The 27,485-nt window shown below is 41.7% G+C and overlaps 2 protein-coding genes across 3 annotated transcripts in view; both read right to left on the bottom strand.

The window, feature by feature from the left end:
- The window catches only part of afap1l1a (actin filament associated protein 1-like 1a), a 29,296-nt gene extending 14,332 nt beyond the window's left edge, over nucleotides 1–14,964 (bottom strand). For both annotated transcript variants that reach the window (XM_069669486.1, XM_069669487.1), the window contains exon 1: nucleotides 14,887–14,964. In XM_069669486.1, coding sequence (XP_069525587.1) covers nucleotides 14,887–14,929 — 43 coding nt within the window. In that variant the 5' untranslated portion in view covers nucleotides 14,930–14,964. The remainder of the gene's footprint in view (nucleotides 1–14,886) is intronic.
- A 1,163-nt stretch (nucleotides 14,965–16,127) lies between these two features.
- The window catches only part of ablim3 (actin binding LIM protein family, member 3), a 51,083-nt gene continuing 39,725 nt past the window's right edge, over nucleotides 16,128–27,485 (bottom strand). Inside the window, exons 11-23 of the mRNA XM_069669840.1 lie at nucleotides 27,059–27,088; nucleotides 26,790–26,916; nucleotides 24,741–24,836; nucleotides 24,372–24,422; nucleotides 21,184–21,300; nucleotides 20,435–20,505; nucleotides 20,046–20,211; nucleotides 18,869–18,898; nucleotides 18,465–18,520; nucleotides 18,190–18,256; nucleotides 18,074–18,084; nucleotides 17,863–17,943; nucleotides 16,128–17,346 (exon numbers count right to left, since the gene is read on the bottom strand). Coding sequence (XP_069525941.1) covers nucleotides 17,233–17,346; nucleotides 17,863–17,943; nucleotides 18,074–18,084; nucleotides 18,190–18,256; nucleotides 18,465–18,520; nucleotides 18,869–18,898; nucleotides 20,046–20,211; nucleotides 20,435–20,505; nucleotides 21,184–21,300; nucleotides 24,372–24,422; nucleotides 24,741–24,836; nucleotides 26,790–26,916; nucleotides 27,059–27,088 — 1,017 coding nt within the window. The 3' untranslated portion in view covers nucleotides 16,128–17,232. The remainder of the gene's footprint in view (nucleotides 17,347–17,862; nucleotides 17,944–18,073; nucleotides 18,085–18,189; nucleotides 18,257–18,464; nucleotides 18,521–18,868; nucleotides 18,899–20,045; nucleotides 20,212–20,434; nucleotides 20,506–21,183; nucleotides 21,301–24,371; nucleotides 24,423–24,740; nucleotides 24,837–26,789; nucleotides 26,917–27,058; nucleotides 27,089–27,485) is intronic.

Below are 27,485 nucleotides of genomic sequence, written 5' to 3'. Positions count from 1 at the left end.
TGATGGTTAGCTGAGCTTAGCACAGAGACTTGGAGCAAGAGGAAACAGCTAGCATGGTTCTGGTTCAGTAACAAAATCTGACTGCCAGAATTTCGAACGTCCAAAATCAAAGTGGAAACATGGCAGGCTGCAGGTTTTTCATGGGGACTCAAGTCACTGCTACTTCATATAGAGATTACACATGACAATTCTGTTAGTTCTACTCTTAGAAAGCAGACAAGGGCCGATCAAATGTAATGATCTCAATAATTGTATGTCTTTTCATCTGTCTTAATTCAGCCTTTCCTAATTTCCAATCCATACTGACGCTTTGCAACAGCCCAGCTCATAGACTCGCAAGGTGCATGAGACTTATCAGATGTTCAACTCACTCCAAAAAACTGCTCTGAGAGACTCAGTATGAGTGGTGATGATGGATGAACCCGGATGAGGTTTGACTTCTTAGTGAAGGTTTTTCACTTTTCCAAGTACCTTTTGTTGACAATCTCAATGGCTGACACTCATTGACCATGAAGCCTTCTATCACCAGGGTATTTAGAAATCCTGATGGTATGATCTGCAAGTATTATAATTAATGTTAACTTTCATATAATCCTGTGTTGTGTAGCAAGACATGTCCAAGTAAATGCATAACCATCTCATACATGTGTGACAGCGACTTCCCCCTCCAACCAGCTGCTCAGCAGTTTTCCAGCATATTGTTTCTTCACATACCTTCATATACCTTTTATATTATGGCAAAAAGGTATTAAAGTATGAAAAAATGTATACCGCCCAAGCTGATGTCTGATTGGATTTAAGGTTATTGTTTTATTATTAACTAATGTAGATGCACTCAGTGTCACTGTAAGTCTACTGGTTGTAGAAACAGCAGATTTTAGCCATAAAGGTGTATGTCCCTTTAAAATGAGCAATAAAGTGAATAAAAGTAAAGAATGACGAGTGAAATATCTTAATTACAACCTGATGATTTGCACTGAAATTCTAAATGGAAAAGTTGTTGTTTTGTTTCAGTTTAATTAGCATGAGCTAATTAGCATTACAGCAGCTTAGCACCCCTTGGACAGGTGACTTTGAGTCTTGTTTTGGAATAGAAAAAAAAAGACTAAGCAGCTATACCTACCATTTAAAACATTCAAGAGGACAATTCATCAAAAGAACCTATAGTAATAAGTAAGAGGTGATTTCTGTGAAGGACACAAAGGAACAATAAGCGACAGAACATGCACGATGGAGTCGGGGCATTCATAGGAACTGTTCACCCTCCAAAGGATGTGTAGAAAAATGGAAAATGAATGCTCTAACAAAGTGGACCGGAAGTCTTCCTACCAGCTTCCTACCAAAGACCTTCCCGGACGCATTTCTTGGATTTCCTAACATTTCTTTTTTCTTGCTGTGACAAATGTCACAGACACACCCTGTTGGCTTGGGCAAGACTTCCTCACTGTGACTAAACGTGACCTCTGACCTTTTCTGTAAAAGCGCGGATGCCAGAGGAGGGATGAGAAGGCACACTGGGTTGTGAAACACTACACTGGATACAATAGCTCTTAATTAAAACAGACATACCGGTATCCAGGTAATTGCTATAAACTGATGGATTACTTTAAAAAGAAATGCATTTTCCAGATGAGTCCACAAAAGAGGTGACTCCTGCTAGACTAAGCTGCTGTGAGAAACTCACAACGATTGTACCATCTGTGTCTCCACAAGAGATCAGAGTCTAATGAAAACCGCTGGGTTTCTCTTGGAAGTCGCCCCTTCCTTATTGTCTTTGGACATGTTGAATACACAGACATTACCCAACTGCATCCGCTGCAGGTTGAAGACTTTGAGGTGTCCAGAAACACAGTGAGGGAGTCTTTGTCTCATCTCAAAAGCCAGCAGAACAATATGACCCAGCAACTTATGAAAGCAAGAGAAAAGCTGTTTTTTTGTGCGTGAAAAAGCAAAATCTTATCTCATGTTAAGTGAGTCACAGGAGAGGATTTTCAGTAAAGAGACAGTTTGTCATCTTCATGCCGTGTGAGGGTTATCTAAATAACAACATCCAGCTCAGTCATCAAAGCTGGGACATGCATGTTAAGAGAAAGTAGCTGACTCATAATATTCAGAACGCAACATATCACACGCATTTGCTGTCTGTAGATCCAAGAGGCGTGTGCAGCCGACGCACGCTAACAAAGGTGAGGTAAACCATATGACCAGATGTGCTTGGGGTTTTTTAATAGCATTAAGAGCCGTGCCAACAATGACTTCTCTCACCAGCCTGTGTGCCCTATCATGATGAAATCTCCTCCCACTCTACTCCTCAGATTCCAGGCATTTCCCAGGTCTGACGACTCTCCTCTCCCCAGCACAAAACGTGCCTGGGCAGTCACATCTCCTGAGGTAGGATAAGCAAACAGAGACTGTATTGGTCTATCGGGAAAGAGATACAAATCAGTATGATGACTGTAACTGTGACTGTCATAGATGAGATCTACTGATTGGCCTGGGTAGTCGTTATTTCGGGAAGAATTTTCGGAGCATTGTGTCATCTTTTAATGTCATTGTCTCAGTGTTTTTAAATGGAAACGTTACTGTTTCGGTTCACTCTCTTTTCTCATTAATGAGGTTTCAAAGCCCACCACCTTGTCTGCTACTTCCCCAGCACCACACAGCCACTACATGTAACAGCCAGCTTGTAAACATAGTGGTGCATTGAGCAGCTAAAGATGAGACATGTCCCTCACACATGGGGACCAACAGAGTTAAAATGAGAAAGAAAATCTGACCTATATATTAGTCACATCCGAACTCCAACGAATGCAACTGCTTTTATCTGCTTAATACTTTAGTATCAATCTAAACTGTCAGTGTTACCATTACCGAATGTTTCCACTGACCCAAATAACAGTTTACTGGTTTGAGTGCTACTTAATATTATTACTGGCTTCTGTCAGACACACAGGGGAGGACATTAACGTTGATTTCCTTTATTCATTTGAGGGTCAGGAAAATTATATGAGATTCCCAGGATAAGCAACAAAATTAAAGTTCAGCAGAAAATGTAGAACAAACTTAGTCTGGGAACCAGACAAATCTGAGAACTGATCTGTTTTTAGATGCGTCTGGTGTGCCCTCCCATTTGGACAGATTTTAATCCGACATGATTTAGGTCAGGCCAATTATAATGGTTATCTAAGATGGGAAAAGCTTGATGAGATGATTTAGTGCTGTCGGGACATTTTTGTAAACAAGCAAGATGGCCTGCGCTGATGTGGAATGTTCAACTACAGTGGCAGTATTAAACAAATTGGACAGTGTCACGATAGGAAGGGAAGGCAGCAGGGGAAGAACCCAAATGCAGACGGAAATGGGCTAGTGCCAACCCGCTATTTATTGTGCAATAGAGAGCTCACAGGCACGTACTGGCACGAAGGCAGGAAGGCAAACTGGTAACAGATAACAAGTGGGCAGGTAGACAGAGCTGGGCTCAAGTGAACCAAAACTCCAAAGGGGAAAGAAAAAGCAAGACGTCAACAGAGATAATGGTCTGGTATGGAGTTTGGCTGATGAGGGAAGTGGAGACAGGTGAGTGGGGAAGGTCAGGCAACTGCTGGACTGATTAAAAGTGGGAACAGGTGTGTAGATGGGGAAAGGAGGCAAGTCCAAGGGCATCAAGTGGGGAAGGTCGAGTAAAGCAGGTTGAACAGGAGGACAGGCTTTGACCGACAGTATTTCAGTTTAAGTAAAATTGGTGTCAGATACTATATCATGTCATACCAAGCATCAGTGTTGAAGATTAAAATTTAATATTCAAACTAGCTACCGAGCTTTGAAAGATACATTTTTTGTTTTGTGGATTGAGGTACCACACTACTGTGGACATTGTTGTGGCGGTACCATGTTTGCCGAAACCCAGACACTCTGACAGAAGCCGAGATGGCAGGTGAGACAAAGGCCTTTTATAATGCAGAGAGATTAGATCTGAAAATGTATTAAAGCACACAGTCAGAACATGTTGGCTCTGATAAGCGTACAACTGAAGACCCTCTGAGACTGATTTCTCATTCTGCATGCTGCCAACAAAACCCTCTTCCTGTCCTACATTAGTTAATGGTCTCACCAACCGTATTGGGATGCCCCATATGCTCCCCATAGAGATGTACTTCCTCCCTCTACTGATGACATCACTTATCACCTCCGGCCTTCTGTTTCCTCTTCCTGTCAGCTGACCTAGTCCCACTTTTACTGTTCAATCTCTGGTGACCCCATTCTCAATTCACTATCTAGATCCTTCGCTAGATAGGATTGAGTGTGCCTGCTTCTACACTGTATTTCAAAGAATGACAATATAATAGAGCTCCTAATTATGGCATAATAACAAACCTTTATTTAGCTGCTGCAGGTGTCCCCCTGAGACGGAGAAGTCCTTTCTCATGGCTCTGACATGCTCGTTTATAATGTAGGTGGACGGAAAAACAATCAGCATATGCACTCTGCAACACATGCTAGGGTTGAGCAGCAGGTGAGGGGCGCATGTGGAAAAACTTTGGTTTGGCGGAGTCGTAAAGGTGTACTAATTAAGAGGAGAGGGGGGAAAAACATGCTCCCCCCACTGCTTTTATTGTACACAAGGAGATGCCTCAGGGTATCATAAAATACTGCAAGGATCCCATTCCACATGCCATGATAATCACAAATGTGCGCACAAATACAGTAAATACACAAGAGATGGAAATAGTCCAGGGAAATAGATGCTTTGATTTACTTTGTGGATACAGAAGGTATTGTTCTGTCCTAGTTGCTCGCTTTAGAAATAATTGGTTGGTACCTACAGACTGAAACTTAAGCTGACTGCAATACTTAAAATTAAATGTACACTCTCTGCAGGACATATTGGTGGGCAACAGAAAGTTGTCCCTTCCGGCTCCCATACAGTCAAGATGGCACTAAAGTTCACAAATGTGTGGTATGTAATCATGTTGTATTGTGCCTCATTTAAGAGGATCATCACCATGAAGTGTAATCAATGAATACAATTTGTGGTTATGATGATAGAAAGTCAAACATAATCACAGCAATAGTGATCAATTCTACCAAGAGAGGTGGTTGAGCATACGGACACTGGACCATTTGAAACACATACATGAAGTATTAACACTAATGTGTCCTAATGACAACGACAATAACAACATCTGAATACAGATCAGTTCAGATCACCAAAAATATCAGGTGTTAACAACAGCCCCGTTTGCACTTTCAGTTCAAGCCTTGACTGCTGCGCCTCTGTTACGCCTCGTCTTTAATGTAGAACGCACAGAGGCAGAATGTGGGGTGAAGTCGTTACGCCTCTGAGCCAGCGTCGGAGGTAGTAACAGGCGTAACAGAGTGAAACTGCGTCAGTGTAAATGGCGAAGCCGGCAGGGCAGAACAGCGCCATGTGAGTGTCTGTTCACACATTGCATGCCTTTTGCTTCTACAACGCTGGTGCGCAACTTAAAATCAGACACCGGGGTGGTTTTATGCCGCCGTTGCTTGGTTCAATGTAAATTGGTAATGGTGGCGTAATGACAGATTTGCGCTGTGGTGGAATGTAAAAAGACCTTAAGTGTCCCTCCAGGCTTCCTTACAGTCAAGTTGGCACCAAAGAAAAAAAACGTAGGTATGCATTCTTCTTGTATTTTGCCCGTGTTTACTGGATCAAAAACCACGGATTGTATTGAACTAATACAGTTTATTGTTACGTTTAAGTCTATACTATTGATGTGGTTAAGTCTACAGGCAAACATAAGCACTAAAATCACATCTGACCCCTGCTATATCAGTTAAAACACTGTTAACACTTGGTTTTAAAATATGTTTTAGGCAATGGTATCACATGTGAACAGGGCTTTGTGTAAACAATAGGCAAATACATTACGATCCGATCACTCTAACCCACGAACTTACCCACTGTATGAAAGCTAATGTGTTCTTATGACAAGTGTGTTAACAAAAATCTCAATACACGTGGTCAAATGGACTCCTTAGCAGTGCATTAAAGACACAGGTTAAAACGGTTATGTGGCAGCGTCTCGTTAACACTCTCTATACTCTGCAGAAGAGCAAGGTTTTGGTTTAATTCCCTCTATCTTTGCAAATATTTGCAAACATCCTGCAGTCAAGGTCTAACACATTTCTAGCCTGAACATGGTTCCTCACTCCCTCTAACGAGGCCACTCTAATGAGCTCGTCAGAGAGAAAGAAATCTAACTCAAAGTCATAAGGCCTCTTCAGCAGTCGAGACGTTTCCATGGTGATGGAAGGGAGGAATTACGGGTTGGTGCACTCCCACTCACCTGTTTAAGCATTAACTGGCTTTGGAAAGGGCAGCAAAGGAGCACTGAAGCTTTTGAAGTTACACATACACACACACACACACATACATAGCTTACAATGTGTTCACTGCAGCTGAGTAATCTGTGAAGCAGTGGCGATAGCAGGAAGTTGCTATCTCAGCAGTGAGCGAGTCAAGGGCTCCAGTTACAGGTCAGGTTAGTCGAGCCCTGCTGCTCATTTTTAATTCTACTGTTTTTCACTCCGGCTTTGATCCCTTTGAGCAGATTCTCTTATAAACCGCCAAATAAAGGCTGAATCTGTAGTGCATCGAACAAGTAATAATTTCATTGTGTCGTGTGACATGGCAGTAAACAAGCGATAAGAAATGTTTAACAGCTCACAAACTCCTCACACACAGAACAGTCTTTCCATTGTTTTTCTCAGTGTGACAGTATTTCCTCTACCCCCCCAAAATGATTAATGCCAGATTGGTCCATCTTCTAGTCTTTCCTCCCTTCTTTAGATGTCAAATCAATGGTGCCTGGTAACCAATGCAGTTCAACAGCAGATAATCAAATGTGTGTGTTTATAGAGATGTTCCAATACCATTTTATTGTCCCTATACATTTTCCAATATAAACACTTGAGTATTGATGGAGTTCCCCTTCAATATCACTGCAATAATAAAACAGACATTTTTATTTTATTTTTACTAGCTATAAACTACTAACTAGGGCCGGCTGTGGCTCAGTGGTAGAGTCGGTCGTCTCTCAATCGGAAGGTTGGGGGTTAGATCCATGACTGCTACAGTCACATGTCGAATGGGCACAGATCTGATTGGAGATTGGCACTTAGGCCTTTGCCATCAGTGTGTGAATGAATGGGTGAATGTTACATATAGTGTAAAATCGCTTTGAGTGGTTAGAAGACAAGAAAAGTGCTATATAAGTGCAGTCTATTTACAATTTACTACGGAAGTCCTTAGCGGAATACGTTAAACCTGTTTCTATGTTCGTTATGTGCTTTTAAAACTCTGGGGATACGACTTATGATCATCTGACCTTACGGTGGTGCAGCGTTGTTATCTCATGATAAATAAGTCGAGATCTTGAGTAAACGACCAGAAATAACACGGGAAAATGGAGTAAATATAATGTATGGATGCATGTCCGCTAATGGGCTTCCATACTTTACTAACCCTGTATGGATGTAATATTATTGCCACGATTGTTAAATAGCCTGGCTACACTGAAGGAATCCTTACATAAAACCAAGCTGAGCACCTGGAAACAAGGCTAGCTAACGTTAGCAACAGCTGGCCGTGTGTCTCCTCGAGACACTCTGTGTCCCACAGATTTTTACATTACACTGCTTTTAGGTTGTTTTTATATCAATTTCAACTATATCAACCTTAAATAAAAACAATATAGCCTTAATATGTATGTTCGGAACACAGGTTGCTGACATTTAGCTAGCTTTGGCTTACCTGCATTCACCGCTAGCAACACACCTTTGGTTTACACTATTGTCACATGACTCAAACTGTTTTCTTCCAGTATTGCATTGTAGGCTACTGCTTTGACAATGTGTGGGGGGGGGGTAATAAAGTCTGGTAACGGATTGGCTTGTGACTGGCGTACTAACCAACACCCGATACATTTGATGAAACTGATTAATCCGTATTTGTGAGACTGGTAATAGAACAACTCAACCAGTTTAGCGATGTGACAGACTGGCAAACTCTCTAGGGAATTTCCCGGTCTTTTCTCAATGCATCATGGGATTGGATGATCTTTCCACTGACCCTGAATGAAAAAAAATTATGAGAAAACGTGAAAACATCAGGCTACAGGTTGTTAAGTAGTTGCACTGGCCAGGTGGCGACAGATGCACTCGGGTATTTCTCAATATGGAGTCAGGTCAAAGGTTAAGGATCAGAGAACTGACCATGATTTAGGGGATGTCTCATGTCTGCCGAACCTCCTTCCCCTCTCTCATTTTTCATCTTGTGCTCTGTGATTTATTCAGGTCTGAGATGGCACAGAGGGCTTGACTCTGCCTGCTGCCAGACAAAGGCTCTACAGTGCGCTCGGTATTATTCAGATCCCGTATCTGCCCTGAGTCCTATGAGATCACCACAATGCTATGTCTCCCTCACAGAAAAGTATTCACACACTGAGAAAGATGCTATTCTGCAAGTGGAAGCTCTGCTGAACTGATGCTGCACAGACGAGGGTAATATACACAAAACACACATGCACGCCTGAAAACACACACACACACACGCAGAGAATCGCAGTCACACATACACAGAAAGGGAAAAGGAGCTGCTTTGTCTCCATTAGGGATTTTTGTGTTAATGGGATTTTGACCGGGGCAGAGCGCTGTCTTCAGTTGTTCACCAGAAAACTAGGACACACTCTCTGTGTCTTCATGCTGTTGTCTGAATCTAACCAAGATGTAGAGCAAAAGTTCTTATCAAGGATGATCTGAGGTGTCTTTAATGTTGTCTTTGTATTGTGTAGAGTAGTTTACATTTTTAAAGTTTAACAGGTAGATCACTGAGTAATGATATTATTGGTCTTTATTAAACATAATATGTAGCTGCACTGTATCTCAGGAGACTTACGAATGATTAACCCACGTTTATGTAGCTGCTTTGGGATATATGTCTTTTGAATAAGGGCACACCCATTTGTATTTTGGATACTTTTATTACTGGATTAACCTGAATTCTATCTTTATGCAACGTTACAATTTCCAGAATGAATCATCCCTCACATTGTCAATTTGCAAAGGAGCGTGAAGATTGGATTGACAGAGCTAAAGGAGGGTGAAATAATGGAACATTAGTTTGATGAGTAAAAAGGGGTGGCAAGTTCGATGTTTCATAAGTCTTTGTTATCATTACACAGACAGACAAGAACAACAACAGTGTCGAAAGAAAAGATTGTTGTGAAGAAGTTGTGATTGATTCATTTTTGTCATGCATTACTTGATACAAACCAATGGGCCAATCACTGACAGAATAGTCATCTTGTTTAATGAGTGCTTTTTCATGTTACATCAAGGTGTATCTGTCTGCTTTTTAACGAGGTGGCAGACCTGTAATGTGAATGTAGACATTTTCAGGGGGTTTCCATGATGTTTGATGCTCTTCATCAGAGTAATATGAAGGCCTTCCACAGCATAAGGTAAACTTTACTGTTACACGCACACGCACACGCACGCACACACACACACACACACACACACAAACACACACACACACACATATAGAGATAGAGATATGTGCCACAGCTTTCCTTTATTTCTAAAGGTTAAGGTCATAATGTTTCAGAAGCAACATTATTTCTATCATGTTCCACCAAATCCACCAAGACCCCCTCCAGTGAAAATTAAGTGTTTAACCTTGTTAACATATTCATGTGGTGTTCTTCATGTGCTACAAGACATATCAGGGACAACATCAGCAGTCATCTCCATGGCTGGGCCTGTCTGCTCTTAAACTGCAGTGTACCAAGGACAGGCTGAACAACACGTTTTTTAGATTGGCAGGTTTGTGAGGTCACAAACCTAAGGCGCTAATCCCGTTAATGGACGGGGTGACGCTATGCATATTATTGTGTGCAATCTATAGCAACCACTTCGGCGATGCTTGAGCCAGCTGTAACCGTCAATGACATACTACGTTGACGTACTACAACTAATTACTACATTCAAGCTAGCTAGGTTTCAAAGTTTTTTGTTTTTGGCTGTAATTTTACAAAAGGAGAAACGTAGCACATAGTGGGCGGGGCCTATGCAGATTCAGGAATTTTTAATGAGGGAGAAGGAGGAGATGCCTTGGGAGGATTTTTACAAGATAATTAAACATATCAGACTCAATTTATTATTTCAAGAAGAGCATTTTATATGTCTTAAAACATGACTGGAGCTTCAGGTTACTTCACAAATACCAATACTGATGTTTCAGCAGGAAGAAATGATGGCACACTATAGGTTTCTGTAAATCCTGTTCAAACTGGCTGCCTAACAGAACCAGTACTAAGACATCTGTACACTGTGAGCTGTTAGCCTGGGTTTGTCCCTACGGGCAAAACATTGAAATTTATATACCCATATATTAACATAATTCATATTTCAGTGCTCTCATAACATATAGTGACACTGATAACAGGTTAGGCAAGTCTTTCAGTAAGACTCTTATATTCTGCCAAGTTTCTACAATAAACCTGAAATTTCCCTCAGAGTATTTGGCTTGTACCTGTACGCATGCACACCCCGGGCGCTGTCACGTTTTCCCCTCTGCAACAGAAGAAAAAAATTAACTTTTCAAAGTGTGTGTCCGCATAACACACGCAACAGTCCCCTGCCGTAATGTCGTGCAGCATATCTCCATGGAAGCCCCATACAAACAGCTGTGCAGAGACTGACCAGTGCCTATAATGTGCTCGCCCACACATACACTGACATATCTCAGCCATATGATTCACAGTGATCTCCTCATCTTACAAGGGTTAAAGAGGGGAATTCCACTTCTTACAGGGCTGGTCCACAATCATGCATGATTTATAGCTCATGCATGATGGGGCATATATACATATACATATCTTACTATACTGCATGTATGAGCGTCTGCATGTCTGCACACTAACTTTATGTCAAAAGACTTCATAGGCTGATAGAGCAGATAAAAACTTATGAACCTTTCATGTACAGTATAAATAACTATTATATGGAAGGGAGATCCCCTCTCCTTATATCTCATATTATCATAGCTGGTGTTCCAATTAGTTAGAATAACACTGCGTTCATGAAGCAGTGCAGAGACAATAGACAGGAGGGCTACACTGGAAACAGCTTTATAACAGAGTGTAGTGAGGCGAGAAGTATTAAGATGTTTCAATGTAGGTGAACATTAAAACGTGTTGCCAAAACAATAACTTATGACTGTAAAAGTAGTGCTGACATCGCCCTGCACCACAGGATGAGCTTTTATTGCGAGGAAGGCTCCCGTTTCCTCGGTCCCATCGGAAAGCTGCTTCCAACTGAGCATTTGCGTCCAAAAATCAGGACTATGACACGTTATATTTTAGTGCTGATAGCTTAAACTATGAACCAGGGTTGTAAAATGAAGAAATAAACTAATCCCTTAAGAGTGATAGAATCTTTGGAGTACAAGTTACTTCCACAAACTCTGATTCTGCAATGTAAAAATGCAGATTACAGCATGATACATGAGAAAATATGGCACAGATGCACAATGAGGTCACTGACCACTGGCTAGATGACGATAGCAGACTGCATATTAATTATGCTCTTTTGCCCTCTAACCCATACCCTCCATAACCACATTTTAATTTAATTTCTAACAATTCAAACCCTTGTTTATACTCCCACAGACGTCCTCCAAAAGCCAGAAGACTTGTGTCATGACATACACAAGTTGAGACATTAGCGATTTGTACGTGATTAACAAATGTGAGGCACATTCTGACCACACAAATACAGGAAATGCAGGAAAGACATGGATGGAAAAGCAATGTTCTTTTTTTTTTTAAAGGGTCAGTTCGCCAATTTTCAACCTCAGTCCTATCACGCTATTATGAGCTAATTACATTATGGTAGGAAAAAAATGCAAGTTCGCTCTGTGCCTTTGGAGGATGCTATCCGCTTCTCCAATGGGCCCTGGGAAACCTCCGCGTCACCTGGCGGAGGCCAGGGAGCTTGCTAAACTACACTTCCTCAATCTAGAACGCCCACCTTGGATGTCATGTCTCGTTCAAAATCTTCAGGTTTGAAAAGTAGACTGCAGACCTGAAGATTTTTTAGACGATCCACTGGTATATTCTCGTCATATTTTGGATTCTGTACCGCTCTGAGCCATCGCCTGCAGCGAAAACAGTAGTATTTCACTCGAGTGTCGCAATGCACGCTGGGTGTTGTAGGAATGTAGAAGGGGGCGAAACCACGAGCTGTTTGTACAACTTCTCCACAGCTATGGCGCCAATTTGAAATATTATTGCTTCTATCGATTACAGAGAACACCAACTTTGACTGAAAGTGGCTTTTTCCAGGGGCGAACTGCTCCTTTAAGATTATTTTTGGGGCTTTTTGCCTTTATTCATAGGGTAGCTGAAGAGAGACAGAACATTTTGGGAGAAGAGAGTGGGGGATGACATGCAGCAAAGGGTCGAGGGCAGGAGTCGAATCTGTGGCTGCTTCGTCAAGGACTTTAGCCTCTGTATATGGGGCGCCTGCTCTACAGATTGAGCTTAACCCCAGCAGTGTAACATTTAGACTGAGACCAACCATATCACAAGCCCCTTTTACACTGCCAGTTTAGGGCGGGATTATTACGCCTCTGTTACGCCTTGTCTTGTGTGTGAAATGCCTGGAGGCTGAATGATGGAGCGGAGTCGTTTCACCTCTGAGCCGACATCGGCAGTAGTAACAGCGGTGAAACGGTATCAGTTTAAATGGCGGATCTGGCAGAACAGCGCCATACGTGTGTGTGTGAAGCATGCTCTGTCTGTTTGTTTACACCTTGCGCACCTTTTGCTTCCGCAAAGCCGTAACGCATTGCAAAAAGACCCACTGGGGCGGCTTTACACCAGCATTGCTTGGTCCAATGTAAAATGGCAAAGGCGGCATAACGGCGGAGCTTCGTTACGGCGCTGTGGCAGAATTGCGATATAAATGGGTTACTGTTTTGTCCACAACTACTTCCATATGCTCTAACACCACCTCACAATAGCCACGATTCATCCTATCAGCTGGGCTAAATCACAGACAAACCCACCATTTCAGTGCATCTCTGCAGGGACAGCCTCTCCCCTCTCACACCCACCTGATGCTCTGCTTTCTCACAGTGGAGACTAAACCTTTATTACTCTGCTGCTGCTCCAGCTGGCTTGGACCGTGCATATTAAGAAACTCAGAATATTCAAGCCCATACCTGCCTCTCATTAATCTCATCGAGCTTGACATCTGAACTTACATAACTCCACACAGCAACTTTTGGGGTTCAAAAAAGGGACAAAAACAACCTTTGTTGCTTTGTCAATCTCAAATATCAACTCATGGTTGGATCTTTTGGAAGGTAATTTATAGACCCATCACTTACAGCCTTTTATAGGACAAACAAAGGGAAAGTTATTTAGCAGCAGCCAATCAGAGCATTCAAATACAGCACAAACAGCAGGGTGCTCCCCAGGGATCAGTAGCCGTCACCGTGTGTTTTCTCCTGTGGTGTTTACACAAACACAGAGCTCAGACAGAAAGTCAGTCAAGCTAAATTCCTGTGTTTGTATGTTTGTAAGGGTGTGTGTGTGCATGCTGGGAGAGATGGGAGTGACAGGCGTGGATTGCTTCCAACATAGACGAGACCTGAAGACACTTCCTCCTTAAGATAGTCTGTGTACACACCAAACACGCTGGTAACATCCACATAATCCACATAGTGACAAGGTGAGGAAGGATGGAAAAGAAGTAAATCATGAATGGGGATATTTGTGGCTAAAAACAGATCTTTTTCTTGCAGGCGAAACAGCTGTGAAAAGATAGCATCATATGCAGCTTGTCCCATTTCCTTTCACCTCTAGTTAGTGGAGTTAAAGTGTCCATTAATTCTTTAATCACTGTCACATGTTTACCTGCCTGAAGGCTTGCAGCAAGTCTATGTAAACCACTCTAAAAGCAGCATAAGCAACATCAGCTGATGTGTAAAAAAGGATAGCAGAAACATAAACTACGAGCTGGGATAAAAACGTTATATTTGAAATACTGAGTTGGGTCACAACTTGATCTTTTACTGCTGTTTTTGCTGACATTGCACCAAGCCCACAAGGGGGGCTAATGTGTTTGTTTTCAATTACAATGTGGAAAATCTTGTACTGTGCAGGAGGCAACTGCACCCCTCCCAGAGAAAAACACACACAGCCAGAAACACATGCTGTATTTCTGGCTATTTAAATAAAAAGTACTTTATCACTCCAGAGCAGAAGAGCTCTCTGCTGGTGGTGTCCAATATCAAACCATGACTGCCTAATCTCTCAGCACATCCAGATATTTAACTTGACTCAGGATGAGTGAGATTCACTTTCAGTAAAAACAATCAAACTTGAGATGAGAGCTTGGTTTTCTTCCTCTCCAAGCAGCTGGAGGGAGACCAAAGCAACATTATTTGTTTTTAAAGTGAACTGCCATTGTGTCTTCTTAGAGGAACACCAGGAGGGGGAATTACAGGAGGAAAGGGAAGTGTCCCATCTATGTGGGCCTTCTCAAACAATTTACTGTGGCTGAGTCACACAGATTAGAAATTTAAAAAATACTAGCCAGGCTAGTATAGCCAGAAATAAAAACCACAGGTGTCCACAGCCAAAAGTGTGCAGAAATAGATGTGGTGGGAAGAAAACACACAAGGTGGGTAACAGGTTGCCATCGTTTTGAAGCCAATTAACACATAAAACAATCATGCATTAAATCCACTACCTGCACAAAAACACAAAACACTCGGCACTCACCGTAGCAGTCATCTCGTCTGCAGCACTGTTTCAAACTAAAAAGTAAACTTACATTTGGTGCCTTTAGTGTCCATTCCGCTGGTGGTGCTGTCCATGGGAGAGTTTTCAATGTGGGGCCATGAGTGAGTGAGTGTGTGGAGGCGTGTGGGGCCGCTGCTGACAGATACTGTCGCAACATTACAGATCTGCCGGTCAGAAACCTCACGCAGGCTGCTTCTCTGCTGGGTCCTAGCGTCAGCTGCTGCAAGGAACTGTCAATGCATCATAGATAGTTATAGTGATACTTGAAGTTCATTAAGTAGTGTCAAGGGAGGATTCGGGAGGATGCTTGCTTCTGTCGAGTTATACAGGAAGTGAGATACCGCTTTAAGTCCGTAGTTGGCGCACGCTAAATGCATTTGGCGAGCTTCAGTCAGAAGATGTTAAAGCTCCTGTGAGGAGTTTTTCACTGGTTATGAAACAGATTGAAAATAATAACTCTGTATGACCTACAGCAGACCATCAGCAACAACATTGATACTGTATCTATTTTAATGCCTGAAACTGCTGGTCTGACGAAGCGGTTAACTGCAAGCTTCCTTTATTTACATTTTCCGGGGTAAAAATTTAAAGTAAGTGATACATGTGAGTGTTAAAGAAAGCAGGATGAGATTTTTTCTTAAAAACCAACACTTGAGCGTGTAAATCAGCAAAGAGAGAATAGGTACGGCTTTGTCCACAGGGGGCGCCAAAATCAAAACAAACCAAAAGTTCCTCACAGGAGCTTTAAGCTTAGCTTTGAACAAGAGGAAACAAGGGGAAACAGCTGGCTTTGTCCAGAGGTACAAAAAACTATATATATCAAACTAGCTGTTTCCCTAAAGCACATATCAACACATTAAATTTATAAGCGGCTCAATTATACAAAAAAAGGGGGAGAAATAAAAATGTGCTGTTTTATAGGGCTCATGTGAAGAAGACAGTTAGCAGAAGCAGTCTCCACAGATTGCCTGGGAACTACTTCAGACTGAAAACTTCTTAACCTTTTCACACTTCAGTTTTGGTACTTGGTTAACCGAGATTTATAGGTGCTGGCTAAGAGCATTTTGTGTCTTTTTGACAAAGGAGGGTTAGCTGTAACAAGACCTTATGCTAAACCTTTAGCTAACTTGGGTGCTAGCTAATTTAACATTTAGTTGACAAGAAGGTGAAATACGCCTTGTAATTCCCCAAAAGTCACACACATATTTTACAAGCGGTTGATTCCCCAAATAGGCTTCATAGAAAGAAATAGGAGACTTTATTTGTTTCAAGTTGAATTTTTAGTGACAAAATCAAAAATAACAGTATTCAAAAGAAGTAAAGTCTTCAACAACCCTGGATCTTTGTCAGTGTGTTAAATACCTTGCAGAGCATCTCATCGTAAGTGAATATAATCTCTGGAGCTACAAAATTATTGGATTATCATCAAAGAATATAAATAATAGTGAATGTAGTAAATGCATGGATGACTACAGTCCACATCATGAAACATTTGTCATCGTTCTATTGCAATGAGCTGGAAAACATGAAGCTGGAGGACTCAATCTGTGTTTCTTTTATCAAGTTAATCTACTGAATTGCACATTCTTTTAGGTACACCTGCACAGTGAACTGCATCTAGTGGTGACCTTTAAATATTTAACCAGAACATTACATGGAGGTGATCTGCTAATCAGTATATTTGCATTCTCACTTTGGTTTTCATTTGCACACAAATCAATGCAGGTCACACATACAATTGAAAAACGTTCCTGTTTCATTTTGTGTGAGTGTAAACCAGAGGGACACAGTAATTATGTGAAAGAGCAAAAACAGGTAAACAAAATTCAACCTTATGAACCAAAGCAAAGTGACGCTGTATGCTCACCCATTCTTTCTCCTCATCTAATCATTCACACTGATAAAGTGTCATAAATGATATACTGTTTCTACATTCTACTCATTCAGATTGCTGGTGCTGCACACTCATAACTAAGAGAGCATAACAAATAAGGCAAAGCCAAAAATCTCCTCTTTATGTTTAAGTACTGTGGCTCTGGTCACAGACATCCCTACATGTGGCCTTGTAGGTGCACAGTCTCGCCTTCCTCCATCCTTCAGGCTTCAAAAAAGCACAGCACAACTGCACTACGGTCTCTATTGCTTACACTCTACTCCAACAGTTCATCAGTCCATCTGTGCATAATGTCTTTGCAGCCTTCCTTCGGTATCTCAGGAGTCCACAACGGTGTGACCAGAATTTGGTTCGTCTTTGAGGAGATCTAGAACAGGTTCTCAGCCATGGCAGTGAAACTGAGTAGAAGTTTTCTCATGTACCCCTCCTACAGTCAGTTAAGTCTCTTGCTCTAAATATGGCAGTTTTCAACAGACGTCCATATTAAAACAGTCGGGCCTGTTTCTTGAGCTCATTTCTCTTCCACAGAGCCAGACGGTCAAAATCCTCCACAGTCATGCCGAACACTTGGACAAACTCTTCTGGGGACAGGTGACGCTGAGAAGAGACAAAATCCAGGTATAAAATTACAATTTTTTTCAGTAGCAATAAAATCTCAAATACTTTTTTCAATTGGCCTTAGATAAAATTAAAGTCATCAAGGTTATAAAAGAGACAAATTTAGATCCAAACATGCACACAAAGTTCAAATTTTCTGTTTTCCATGAGTGATTATTGTATTTTTTTCTAAGCCAACAAAGTAAACAAATTAAATAATAAAAATGGAAAAGAAATTTCCCCACCAGAATTACATACCTGGAACACAACATAAGGTAAGGTGATAATATTTTAAAAGAAATACAGCTGAACAGTTACATTTACCATTTATTTGGTGCTAAAAAGTGCTAAAAAAATTTCATAGAGTTTGGTTGGTGGTTATTGTAGTTAATAGTCAAATGGATCAGATTCTATTGTGAAACATAGTGAAATCTTGTTAGCACTCCTACTACTTTAGGTGGACCAGGTGAAACCTCCATCTAGCATACTCAGCCTAATTGCCCATTCATAACTTACCTCCAGTCTGGCTCTGTCTACATCTTTGGGCAGCCTGTTGCGACCTCTGGTGGTGACTATGAGCGCTTCATAGGGGTAAACCTTCAGAAGGGTAGAAGCAGAAATTATGAATCAACGCTCAGACAATTACTTACAATAGCATGGGGATAATTCAACATGAAGGCTGCCTAATGTAGAATTAATTATTTAAGCGATTAAATTAAAAGCTTACCTTGTATTCTGCTGGGAGAAAAAAGGGGAGAATTAAGTCAGTACAATAGTAAAAACATTGAATTAATTGCTTCAATCTAATAAGGTACAGGTTTTTTTAAATTTGTATAAAACTACCTCTGCTTCCCCAGTTGACCTCACTGCCAGTGTCATATTGGTACTGGTAGCAGTCTGCACTCTGAGGCTGCGAGTTAAAAGAGGGACATCAACTTAAACATAATCACATCCTGCATGTTTTTAGCCTGATACATGCAAACACATGTTACACATTTGGGAATACAAATAAGCCTAATAATACTCAATTCTAGAGCCTTTTTTTAATGTCAGAACCACAACACAAATACAGGCCTCAAATACAGCAAATCATGCTTTATTGAGTCGTGTGTTCTCACCCTTTGGATGCCATTGCGTCCGTATCCAGGAAGCGACGCAGACTTACAAACAAAATCTAAAAATACAGAAGACAGTGAAAAAAGTAGGACAAGCCAAGAGTTGGTTAAAATTTGGTGCTTGTGCTTTGAAGTTTGGTGCTTTTAAATCAGTGCCAGTATAGCGCCAGAAGATGGCGCTACTGGCTAGCCAATCCTTTCCAGATGTGTGTAAAAAATCCTGGAGCTTTGTTGATGTAAGGTCATCGATTCAAGCACGAACACATCGTTAGTGGCCTAATTTCAACTTGAGTTCAAGAGCTGAATGTAAAAGCAGCTACTATTTAAATCTAACATAACCACAAGCTGAGGTGGTCTGCATTAAGCCTCATTAGAGAATATTCATGAAATAAGAAAGGTAAACTCACCACTGTCAGCACTATACTGAGATCTTGGAGCTGTGAAATAAACAGATTATATTGTTAAATAGCATTTACATGCAGTTAAAAACTGAAATGCTGCAGCATTTTTTAATCTACCCTGCTTTGAATTTCGATTAAACTCTTCAGAAAATATTCAGGGGAAATCACAGTGGAGATTTGACAGCCATCTGTCTAGTTAGAGGCGCAACAAAGAAAGAGAAAAGAAGCAAGTTGGGTACCCATCAAGGCCTGGGAGGCACACAAAACATCAAAGGGGCAAGAAGGCAGAAAGAGGCCAGGCAGGACTGGTTCAGGGAAGAAAGGGGGGAATAAAAAAAATAAAAAACAACACACAAAGACACACTGCGAGCTTCAGCATCTAATCGCTAAACCCAGCTTGTTTGGGTACAAGCCTATGTTGCTTTTCAACCGTAGCCAACGGAGTCCTGTTCAGTTTTGTCCCCTCCCATCAGAGAAACAGCTTTAATGAGAGATCTTACTGCTCATTAATAAACCAGGATATGGGACACCAGCTGTGTGAGCAAGAGAGTGAGATAGATACACAGATAGATGGATGAAAGATGGAGAAATGGAGAGTTAACAGAGTAGAATACAGGGAGGGATATCAGGAGAGAGAGGAGCTGGAATGAAGAGGCAAATTGATGAGGAAGATGGTGAAAGAGATGGAACAGGAAGTGAAAAGAAGAGGGGAATAGCTGGATATTCATGAGGGCAGGCTTGTGTCTGAATATCAGGGGATAAAATAATATTCCTAATACATTGCGTGACCAGTCAACAGAAACAGCTCTGGTAGCTTCAGGTCCGGATTTATCACATCTGGCTCCATGTGCGCCCCCTGGTTCTGAACCAGTGTGATCAGATATGCCCCAAACAACGACAGGCCACATCTGCTGCTGCTGCTGGCCCACAGCTGTTTAACTATATGAGCCTCTTTCCATCTCAATAAACCGCCTCGCCTACAGCAGCCATGACCTCTCCTGACCTGCATCCACACCCTCACTGCCCGCGCCCCAAAGCCCGGCGACAGCAGATATTGAGGCCCATAAAAAGCCCTGATGGCATCACACATGATCACACTGGGAGGGGCAAAGCAAGGCCGCTCATCTGCTTTTAGAACGAGAGACAAAGAGGGAAATGCATAGGGGGCAGGGTGGATCCTTACAGCCGTTGACAGTGTTGTTGTACGCCGTGGTGCCGTAGCCCGTAGTGAGTGTTTCTTTGCTCCCACTACGAGAATTCCTCGCACTGCCCCAGGGGTCGTTGTCATAGGAACCAGATCTGGCTTTCATCTCCTCCTTTAGGATCATCCTCCCGATGCCACTCCCAATCTGAGCGGGAGCAAAAAGGAGGCAGAAGGGAGAGGAGTCATGAGGGAGAACTGCTAATTTAATGTACAGTGAGAGCAAGATGGAGGAAGAAACAAATAAGTACAAGGCGGAGAGCTTAAGCACCATACCATAACAAGTGCATTATTCATGGCTGTTTCTGAGTAGGTGACTTCCTTCAACCAGATGTTGAAGAAGGAGAGAAAGAAGATAATGAAGCTCTTACTCTTTGAAGACTGTGACTCCAACTCTCTTCATCTCCTCCTGTCGAGAAGCGTCTTCTCTGCACCCGATAGGCTGCGAGAGAAAACAGATAAAAGAGATTCCCATGCATGAATATAGATCTCAGAGTGCAGCGCAGTAACAGCGTGGGTGTATGAGTAAATATGACAACACAGAGTTACAAAATATACTGTACTTCTACGAGTGGGCGTGTAAGCAAATATGACAACACAGAGGCACAAAAAAAGCTAAAGCTCTACAGTATGTCTGAGTGTGGCCCAGCCAAAAATGAAGAATTGCGGCTCGCTTTGCAGCTTGCTAATCTATCAATCCATCCTTTATCTATACTGCGTGCTCACCCTGTTCAGGGTCGTGGGGGTCTGGAGCCTATTCCAGCTGTCATTGGGCGAGAGGCGGGGTAAACCCTGGACTGATCGCCAGTCAATCACAGGGCTCATCAATCACACATAGAAACAGACAACCTTTCACGCTCATATTCACACCTATGGGCAATTTTTAGAGCCACCAAAGAACCTAAAGAGCATGTCTTTAGACTGTGTGAGGAAGCCGGAGTACCCAGAGAGAACCCACGCACGCACGGGGAGAACATGCAAACCTCACACAGAAAGGCCCCCTACATCCAAACCAGGATTCGAATCAGGAAACTTCTAGCTGTGAGGCGACAGCGCTAACCACTGCACCACCATGCAGCCCCTTACTAATCCAAATTAAGTTAAAGACATTATTTCCTACCCTTGGGGGAGCTGGTGTAGGGGTAGTAGTCAGACTCTGACTGGGAGTATGGCTCAGGGGAGTAGGTGGACAGTCTGGAGGATCTGAGGATGTCCTCGCTGGTCCGGCTTTTGGTTGCTGCGTCCACATGAATGTCTGTAAGGAGATGGACCAAGTTAGAAGAGAAAGGAAAGTAAGAGGTAGCTTAATCTGTTAACGAGATAGCTTTGGGATATTTTGTGAATATGCTTATGATCAAAAATGTGATGAGAAGATTGATAACACTCTTAGGTTTGTACTTTAAATACAAAGCTACGATCTGAACTCGATTAGCTTAGCGTAGCATACAGAGTTGAAACCTGGAAAACAGCTAGCCTGTTCCTGCTAGAAGGTAAAAAAATATGCCAACCCAACATAGCCCCTACATTAAGATGTAATATGACTTGTTTAATCTATACAAAAAGTGTAAAGCAAACAAGATGCAATTTTACAGGAGGCTACAGTATGTGCTAACTATTTATAGCCTGGTAGTTGTGCCTTTCTGGAGTTGCTAGCTATATGGTAACCTCACTGTCACTATGCCCACATTTTGTATGATTGAAACAATCAAGATAAATGTTGAAACTAATGACCTTTAGAGGTGATGGTAGGCAGGTAGACTATATTTAACTTTGGACGGTGCCAAGTTAACTTTTAGCGTGCCTTTAGTCTTTGTGCTTGGCTAAAGTAAATGTCTCCGGCTCCAGCTTCATCATGACCAGACAGATATGAGAGACGTATCCCATGTTCATTCCGTCCAGAGCCCATAGTGTTAAAAATGTCAGATTGAGCAGTAACTTCCTGGAGCGTCCACTGGCTAACTTGCAACCCCACAATATGATAAAGGATCATACACATAATATGCTAATGCTATGCTAGTAAGTGAGTTTTAGAGGAGCTGGTCGGCACATTTTGTTGCCTTTTTTCAGAGACAGGTTGGCTGTTTCCCCTTGCTTCAATTCTTAATGCTAACTAAGCTAACGGCCTCCTGGCTCCAGCTTTTAATAAAAAGATATGACAGAGGTATTAATCTTCTCCTGTGACTCTTGGCAAGACGTGAATAAGCATATTTGGCTAAAAGCCAAGCTATCTCTGTCGAACAGAGCACTGGGGTGTGCCCCGGGAGGAAATGTGTTATCACAATTATGAACACTGAAAGAGTACATTAGTGCTACACAATAATCATATCCACCATTCCTGTCAGAGGAGATCAATATTTCAGCCAACAGCATGAAAATAACCAGCATCAAAGTGAGTTCAGTTACAGCTCCGCCTGAAGCACGCAGTCGCCTCACGAGCGGCGTGAGGCGATGATATTGATGCCACTCCGCACTAAAGCACAGTCAATGGAAGTCAATGGTGGTGACATGCAGCGTAATGTCAGATAGATCGCTCTTCACTCTGTTAGCCATTAGCCATGCCAGCCCCAATCCATGATCCATTGAATTCCTATACACATGATACATGACTCCAATGGCAGACGTTCTCATCTTTGGGTGACACAAAGTGAGCTGCTAAAACACACATATTCTGAGTGAAATTTGACAGGAGATTGAAACTTCTGGATGATCAGTATTGACACGGGAGGACAAACACAGGCAGAGGGACAAACTGCACAAGAACAGACAGACATAGACAAATGTTATCTATCCACAGTGAGTGGTACAAAGAGAGGAGGGAGATACTTACAGTGGCAAGGTCGCCGGGTAAAGTGGAGCAGAAGGTGGAGGGAAGTGAATAAAAGTGATTGGATGCGATAAGAAAGAGGTGAAAAGAAAAGGGAAACATTATTGGAGCGTCCTCAAGGGAGACGTGAGAGCTTTGCTACCCATACAGAGAACAAGGACGAAGACAAAAAACATGGGTCTGATTCAGCCTGTTTTCTGTACAGGTAGCAAACTTGTTAACTGAATAGTACATAACGGGCCACACGGTAACACAACTTCACATGTTGGGGCTTTGGATTTACATCAATCGTGTTTAGTGCTGAAACAAGAGGAAATGATGATCAATAGCTGTTTAGGAAGACGTAAAGTACGAGGAGGATCAATGTGACTGATGTTGAAGTGTGTGCTGAATGTCAGTATTCTAACAAGGCAAGCGTAAAGGCTTTTGAACTTGTGATCCTAAATTTGCGTCCTTAAATTAAGCAAAAATGTGTCTACATAAGAAAACATTATGGCCAGTGATGTACTAATTATAGGCTAGGTGAGACACATAGGAGCTCAAAGTGTCTATACATAGCTTGGCTAATTACTCCACAAACACACACAGCACAGAGGAACATGCAGAACAAAAACAAAGATAGACTATCCTCCATTAAGAGATCTTGTGACTCTCAGCTGAAAAGCCTTTTTCCAGTCTAATTAGACAAGGGGATAGTGAATCTTTTCTTATGAATGTTAATGCTGGAGCACGCTTTCCAGATGGCTGAAGTGCATCTAAGTTTAATGACTTGTAAAAAAGGCAAAAATAGCATCTTGTGATAACCGCGCTGTCGGGACTGAGCAACCACATAAATCCACACAATTAAGAACTCAGGCCTCCCTCTCACACTCTCCCTGTTTTCACCCAGAAAGACAAGCACACAGCTGTCTCCAGATCCAAACGATTACATCTCTTTAAATCACACTGACCACTGGTTAGCACAGCCATGCTGAGAAATAAAACATGTCTCCCAAGAAAATAGAAATTCAAGCGTTGCTGCTGTGCTCGTTCCATTGCTCTGCTTTGTTCTGGTGAATTGTGTTTCCTTAGAGTCCCGTGTACTCAACGCTCGTCACGCCTGAGCACCCTGCACTTCATTCAAGGTCTATTCCGGCTCTATTTGAGAACCTGTCGTGCTGCAGGAGCTGCACGCAGAAGCAGAAGAGACGTGTGTGCTTGTGGCGTGTACGCTTAACAATTCTCTTTTGCATTCAGCCACTCACTAATGCATTTTGAAAAGAGTTATACAAGTCAACTCTATTTCCATTATGCATTTCAAGTATCTGCAATTGATGGCTTCAATTTCAATGATAATTGGAACATCAATACTGCTAAATCACAAGGGGGCTGGTGTAAAACATCAATAGGTCAGTAAAAAAAACATCTACATCGAGTACTCAAGCACAGCATGACTAAACTGACAAGAGGACAGGCAGGCTAAGGCGGGGCTAACTGCACTGTACCCGCTCTCGTATAGATGGGAGGCTTCCTGTAGATGTTGGGGTCCCCTGTGGCTGAGGAGAGAAAGAGGAGATGGAGAGGTGAAACGTGTAGGAGTAAGAGAGGAAGTGAGTCTGTAGGGATGATCTAACGGGAGTTGGGAGGGTCTAAATGAAGGTAAAAGATGGCATAAATGCAATATGAGGGGAAGAATACGCCAGAGCAATTATGTGCGGTATAAAAATACGACTTAGTCACATTTTCTCACCCCCTCGTTCCCACGAAACTCAAAATGACCTTTCTAAATGAATAACGGCTGATGAAATCCTCCCTACGGGGTAGAAAAGTCTATGAGATAATGAGAAGAGCGATGAGGAGATGAGGAGTCCTACCTGGTACATGAAAATGTTTAGGGGGCTGGTTTGTGGTGGGTGTGCTTGATCGCCCCTCTTGGCCGTAATAAGGTGAACTCCTGCCACTCTCAGAGCCTGCAGCCAGCCACAGCCAATCACAGCAAAGGAAACATGAGCATGAAGGCTTCAAGGCAAGTGTCAGTCATGTTGATGAAAAAATTAATTCAGATCTCAAAGTGACATCGGGTAACTTTTCCACTTGTGTGATGACAGAGGTTATTGACTTGTCTTCTTATGACAGTAATTTCAGTGTCAGTGCACATGTGTAAGAGTTAAATGGAATGAATGCAGAATATGAGAGAGCAAATCAACTTGTCAGGAGTGCAGTGAACGACATCCTGCCCTAAGGTCAAACGTATGTCACCGCTGATGTTCTAGGATGGCATATTAGTTCAAATACAAGAATGGCGATGACATACAAATGGAAATGACAAGCAATTTGATCAATCTTTAGGAAAAGCTTGACATTTCTTGATTTTGTTTTTGTGTAGCTGAGAGTAACGAGATGAGAAAATTGTAGCTGCATTCAGAAGCTGGTTAGCTTAGCTTAGCATAAAGAGTGGAAGCAAGGGGAAACAGCTAGCCTGGCTGGCTGAAAATCCGGCAATCAGCACATATAGAGCTTACTCTGATAAATTTCATATATCTACTTTTTTTTAAAAATTTGTACAAGAACCAAAGTGTAAAAATGAAAATTCAATGGTCTAAGTTATTTTTTTGGCAAGGAGAGTGAGTGAAGATAAGACTTCACAGGTGCTAATACCAAATTTAATGGATTTTAATATCTTCGTCCTGCTCACCCTGTCCGAGTTCCATTCAGCAATGACAACCTGCTCACTATACATTATCCCGCTTATTACACGGCAATTTACTTACAAAATCAATTATCTGACACAATATATTGATTTAGAAATTATTTTATAAACTTAAAAATGATTATATTTCTGTTTTCCGTTTAAAAATAGTCCGTTACACTCACAATGAGAGCTGCATCCATAGCAACGGTTAACTCTAGCCGTCTTAAAATGAGCTAACCTAACTGTTTTTACTCACATTAAAATGAGCTAACCTAGCTGTTTTTACTCACATTAAAATGAGCTAACCTAGCTGTTTTTACTCACATTAAAATGAGCTAACCTAGCTGTTATTACTCACATTAAAATGAGCTAACCTAGCTGTTTTTACTCACATTAAAATGAGCTAACCTAGCTGTTATTACACACTCACAAGAACTCACATTAAACGGAAACATGTTCACTGATGTTGAAGAAAGACATGGTGAGCGGGACCGCATGAATCAGCGCAGCATCTGATTGAGGTTTTCTGTCTCGTCACTGTCAGAGTCTGTTAACATTTTTTTTTCCATTCACCGTCTTTAAACACCACCGTATCCCTTACTGTGTTCTGTTTAATGTTTACTTCATGTGCCATCTTCAGTTTTGAAGATCTCTCTGTTGTAGCCCACTTTTTTTTAATAATTTAACCTTTATTGCTTTCTCTCTGCTGTTTTCATCTTTTGTTTTTTCTCTCTGTAAACAGATCAATGTCAAATTTACCAGACTTCTTTCAGTGGATTGATATGACTACAGTTTGTCCTTTTGATTGTGAGATTACAGCTGCATCCCTAGCAACAGTCTGTTCTTCAAAGCAAAGATCTGTTATCAGGAAATAGCAGGCCTCGGAATGCCGTAATTAACTTATCAGAATCAAGTTTTAATAAACTAAGATGTAGCTGTATCTTTAAACTAAACATACAAATATGAGATTGGTATCAATTATCTCATCTCAACATCAGCAGGAGACCAAATAAGTATATTACTCAAAATGTTGAACTATTCCTTTAAACATAGCTTCAGTAGAACGATTCCGTAATAAAAAAAAATTCAGAAACTAGATATGTGCTTCAACTGTGTTTTAAGTGCATTTCACATTACAGAAAGTGTGAGTGCCCTCACATAAAAGTTTAACAGACTGATGATAAACTGAGGTTACGAGCAGAGGACTTGTGGTTAACACCATCCGACTCACCAGGGTAGCCGAAGTGCTGCGGAGAGCGAGGCATGATGGGTGACATGCCTTGACGACTATATGTCGGCGAGTCAATAAAACCTGGACTGGAGCATCGCCTCTGCTTCATGTCCAGGCTGTCGTAGTCCTGTAATAACAACGTAGAAAGGTAGAGGTGAAAGCGGAGCGGGGAGACAAGCAGCTGAGTGACAGGCCAAAATGACAACTGTTGACTTGTTGTAACTCGTCATGAATGATCTGCTACTTAACGTGGGAGGAGGGATGCTTACCTGAGAATAGGGAGAGAGTGTCCCAAGTGACTGGAGAATCAGCAGGAAAAGAAGAGTTAGTATTTATATATTTATATTTTGTAGCACAAAATTACAGTTCAAACAATATTTCATATGTCATGTATTCACAGGACGATCTAGTCATGTTTGTTTTATCCTTCATGGAGTATTGGTGGGATTTTCTGCAAGGGACAACACAAAGACTTCTTTTAAAGTCAGTAAAAAAAATAACTGATCATTTTGGAAAATATGTTTATTTGGTTTATTTCTAAGAGGTGGATGAGAATGTGGACACCACCCTCATGCATGTCTAAACTCACTAAAACACAGTTTTTCTCTTTTGTTTAACATAAATCAAGACGCAAAATTGCTAAAGTTGCTGTATTACGGGGCTTCAACCATTTCAAAACATTTAAACCTTTAGAGA

This window comes from Semicossyphus pulcher, unplaced genomic scaffold (genome assembly GCF_022749685.1).
Source record: "Semicossyphus pulcher isolate SPU_LCO1_2020_fin unplaced genomic scaffold, fSemPul1.0.p SCAF_2, whole genome shotgun sequence".
In the NCBI taxonomy this organism is placed as follows: Eukaryota; Metazoa; Chordata; class Actinopteri; order Labriformes; family Labridae; genus Semicossyphus; species Semicossyphus pulcher.
Note: the sequence above shows the minus strand (reverse complement) of the source record. Positions and strands in the feature narration are given on the sequence as shown.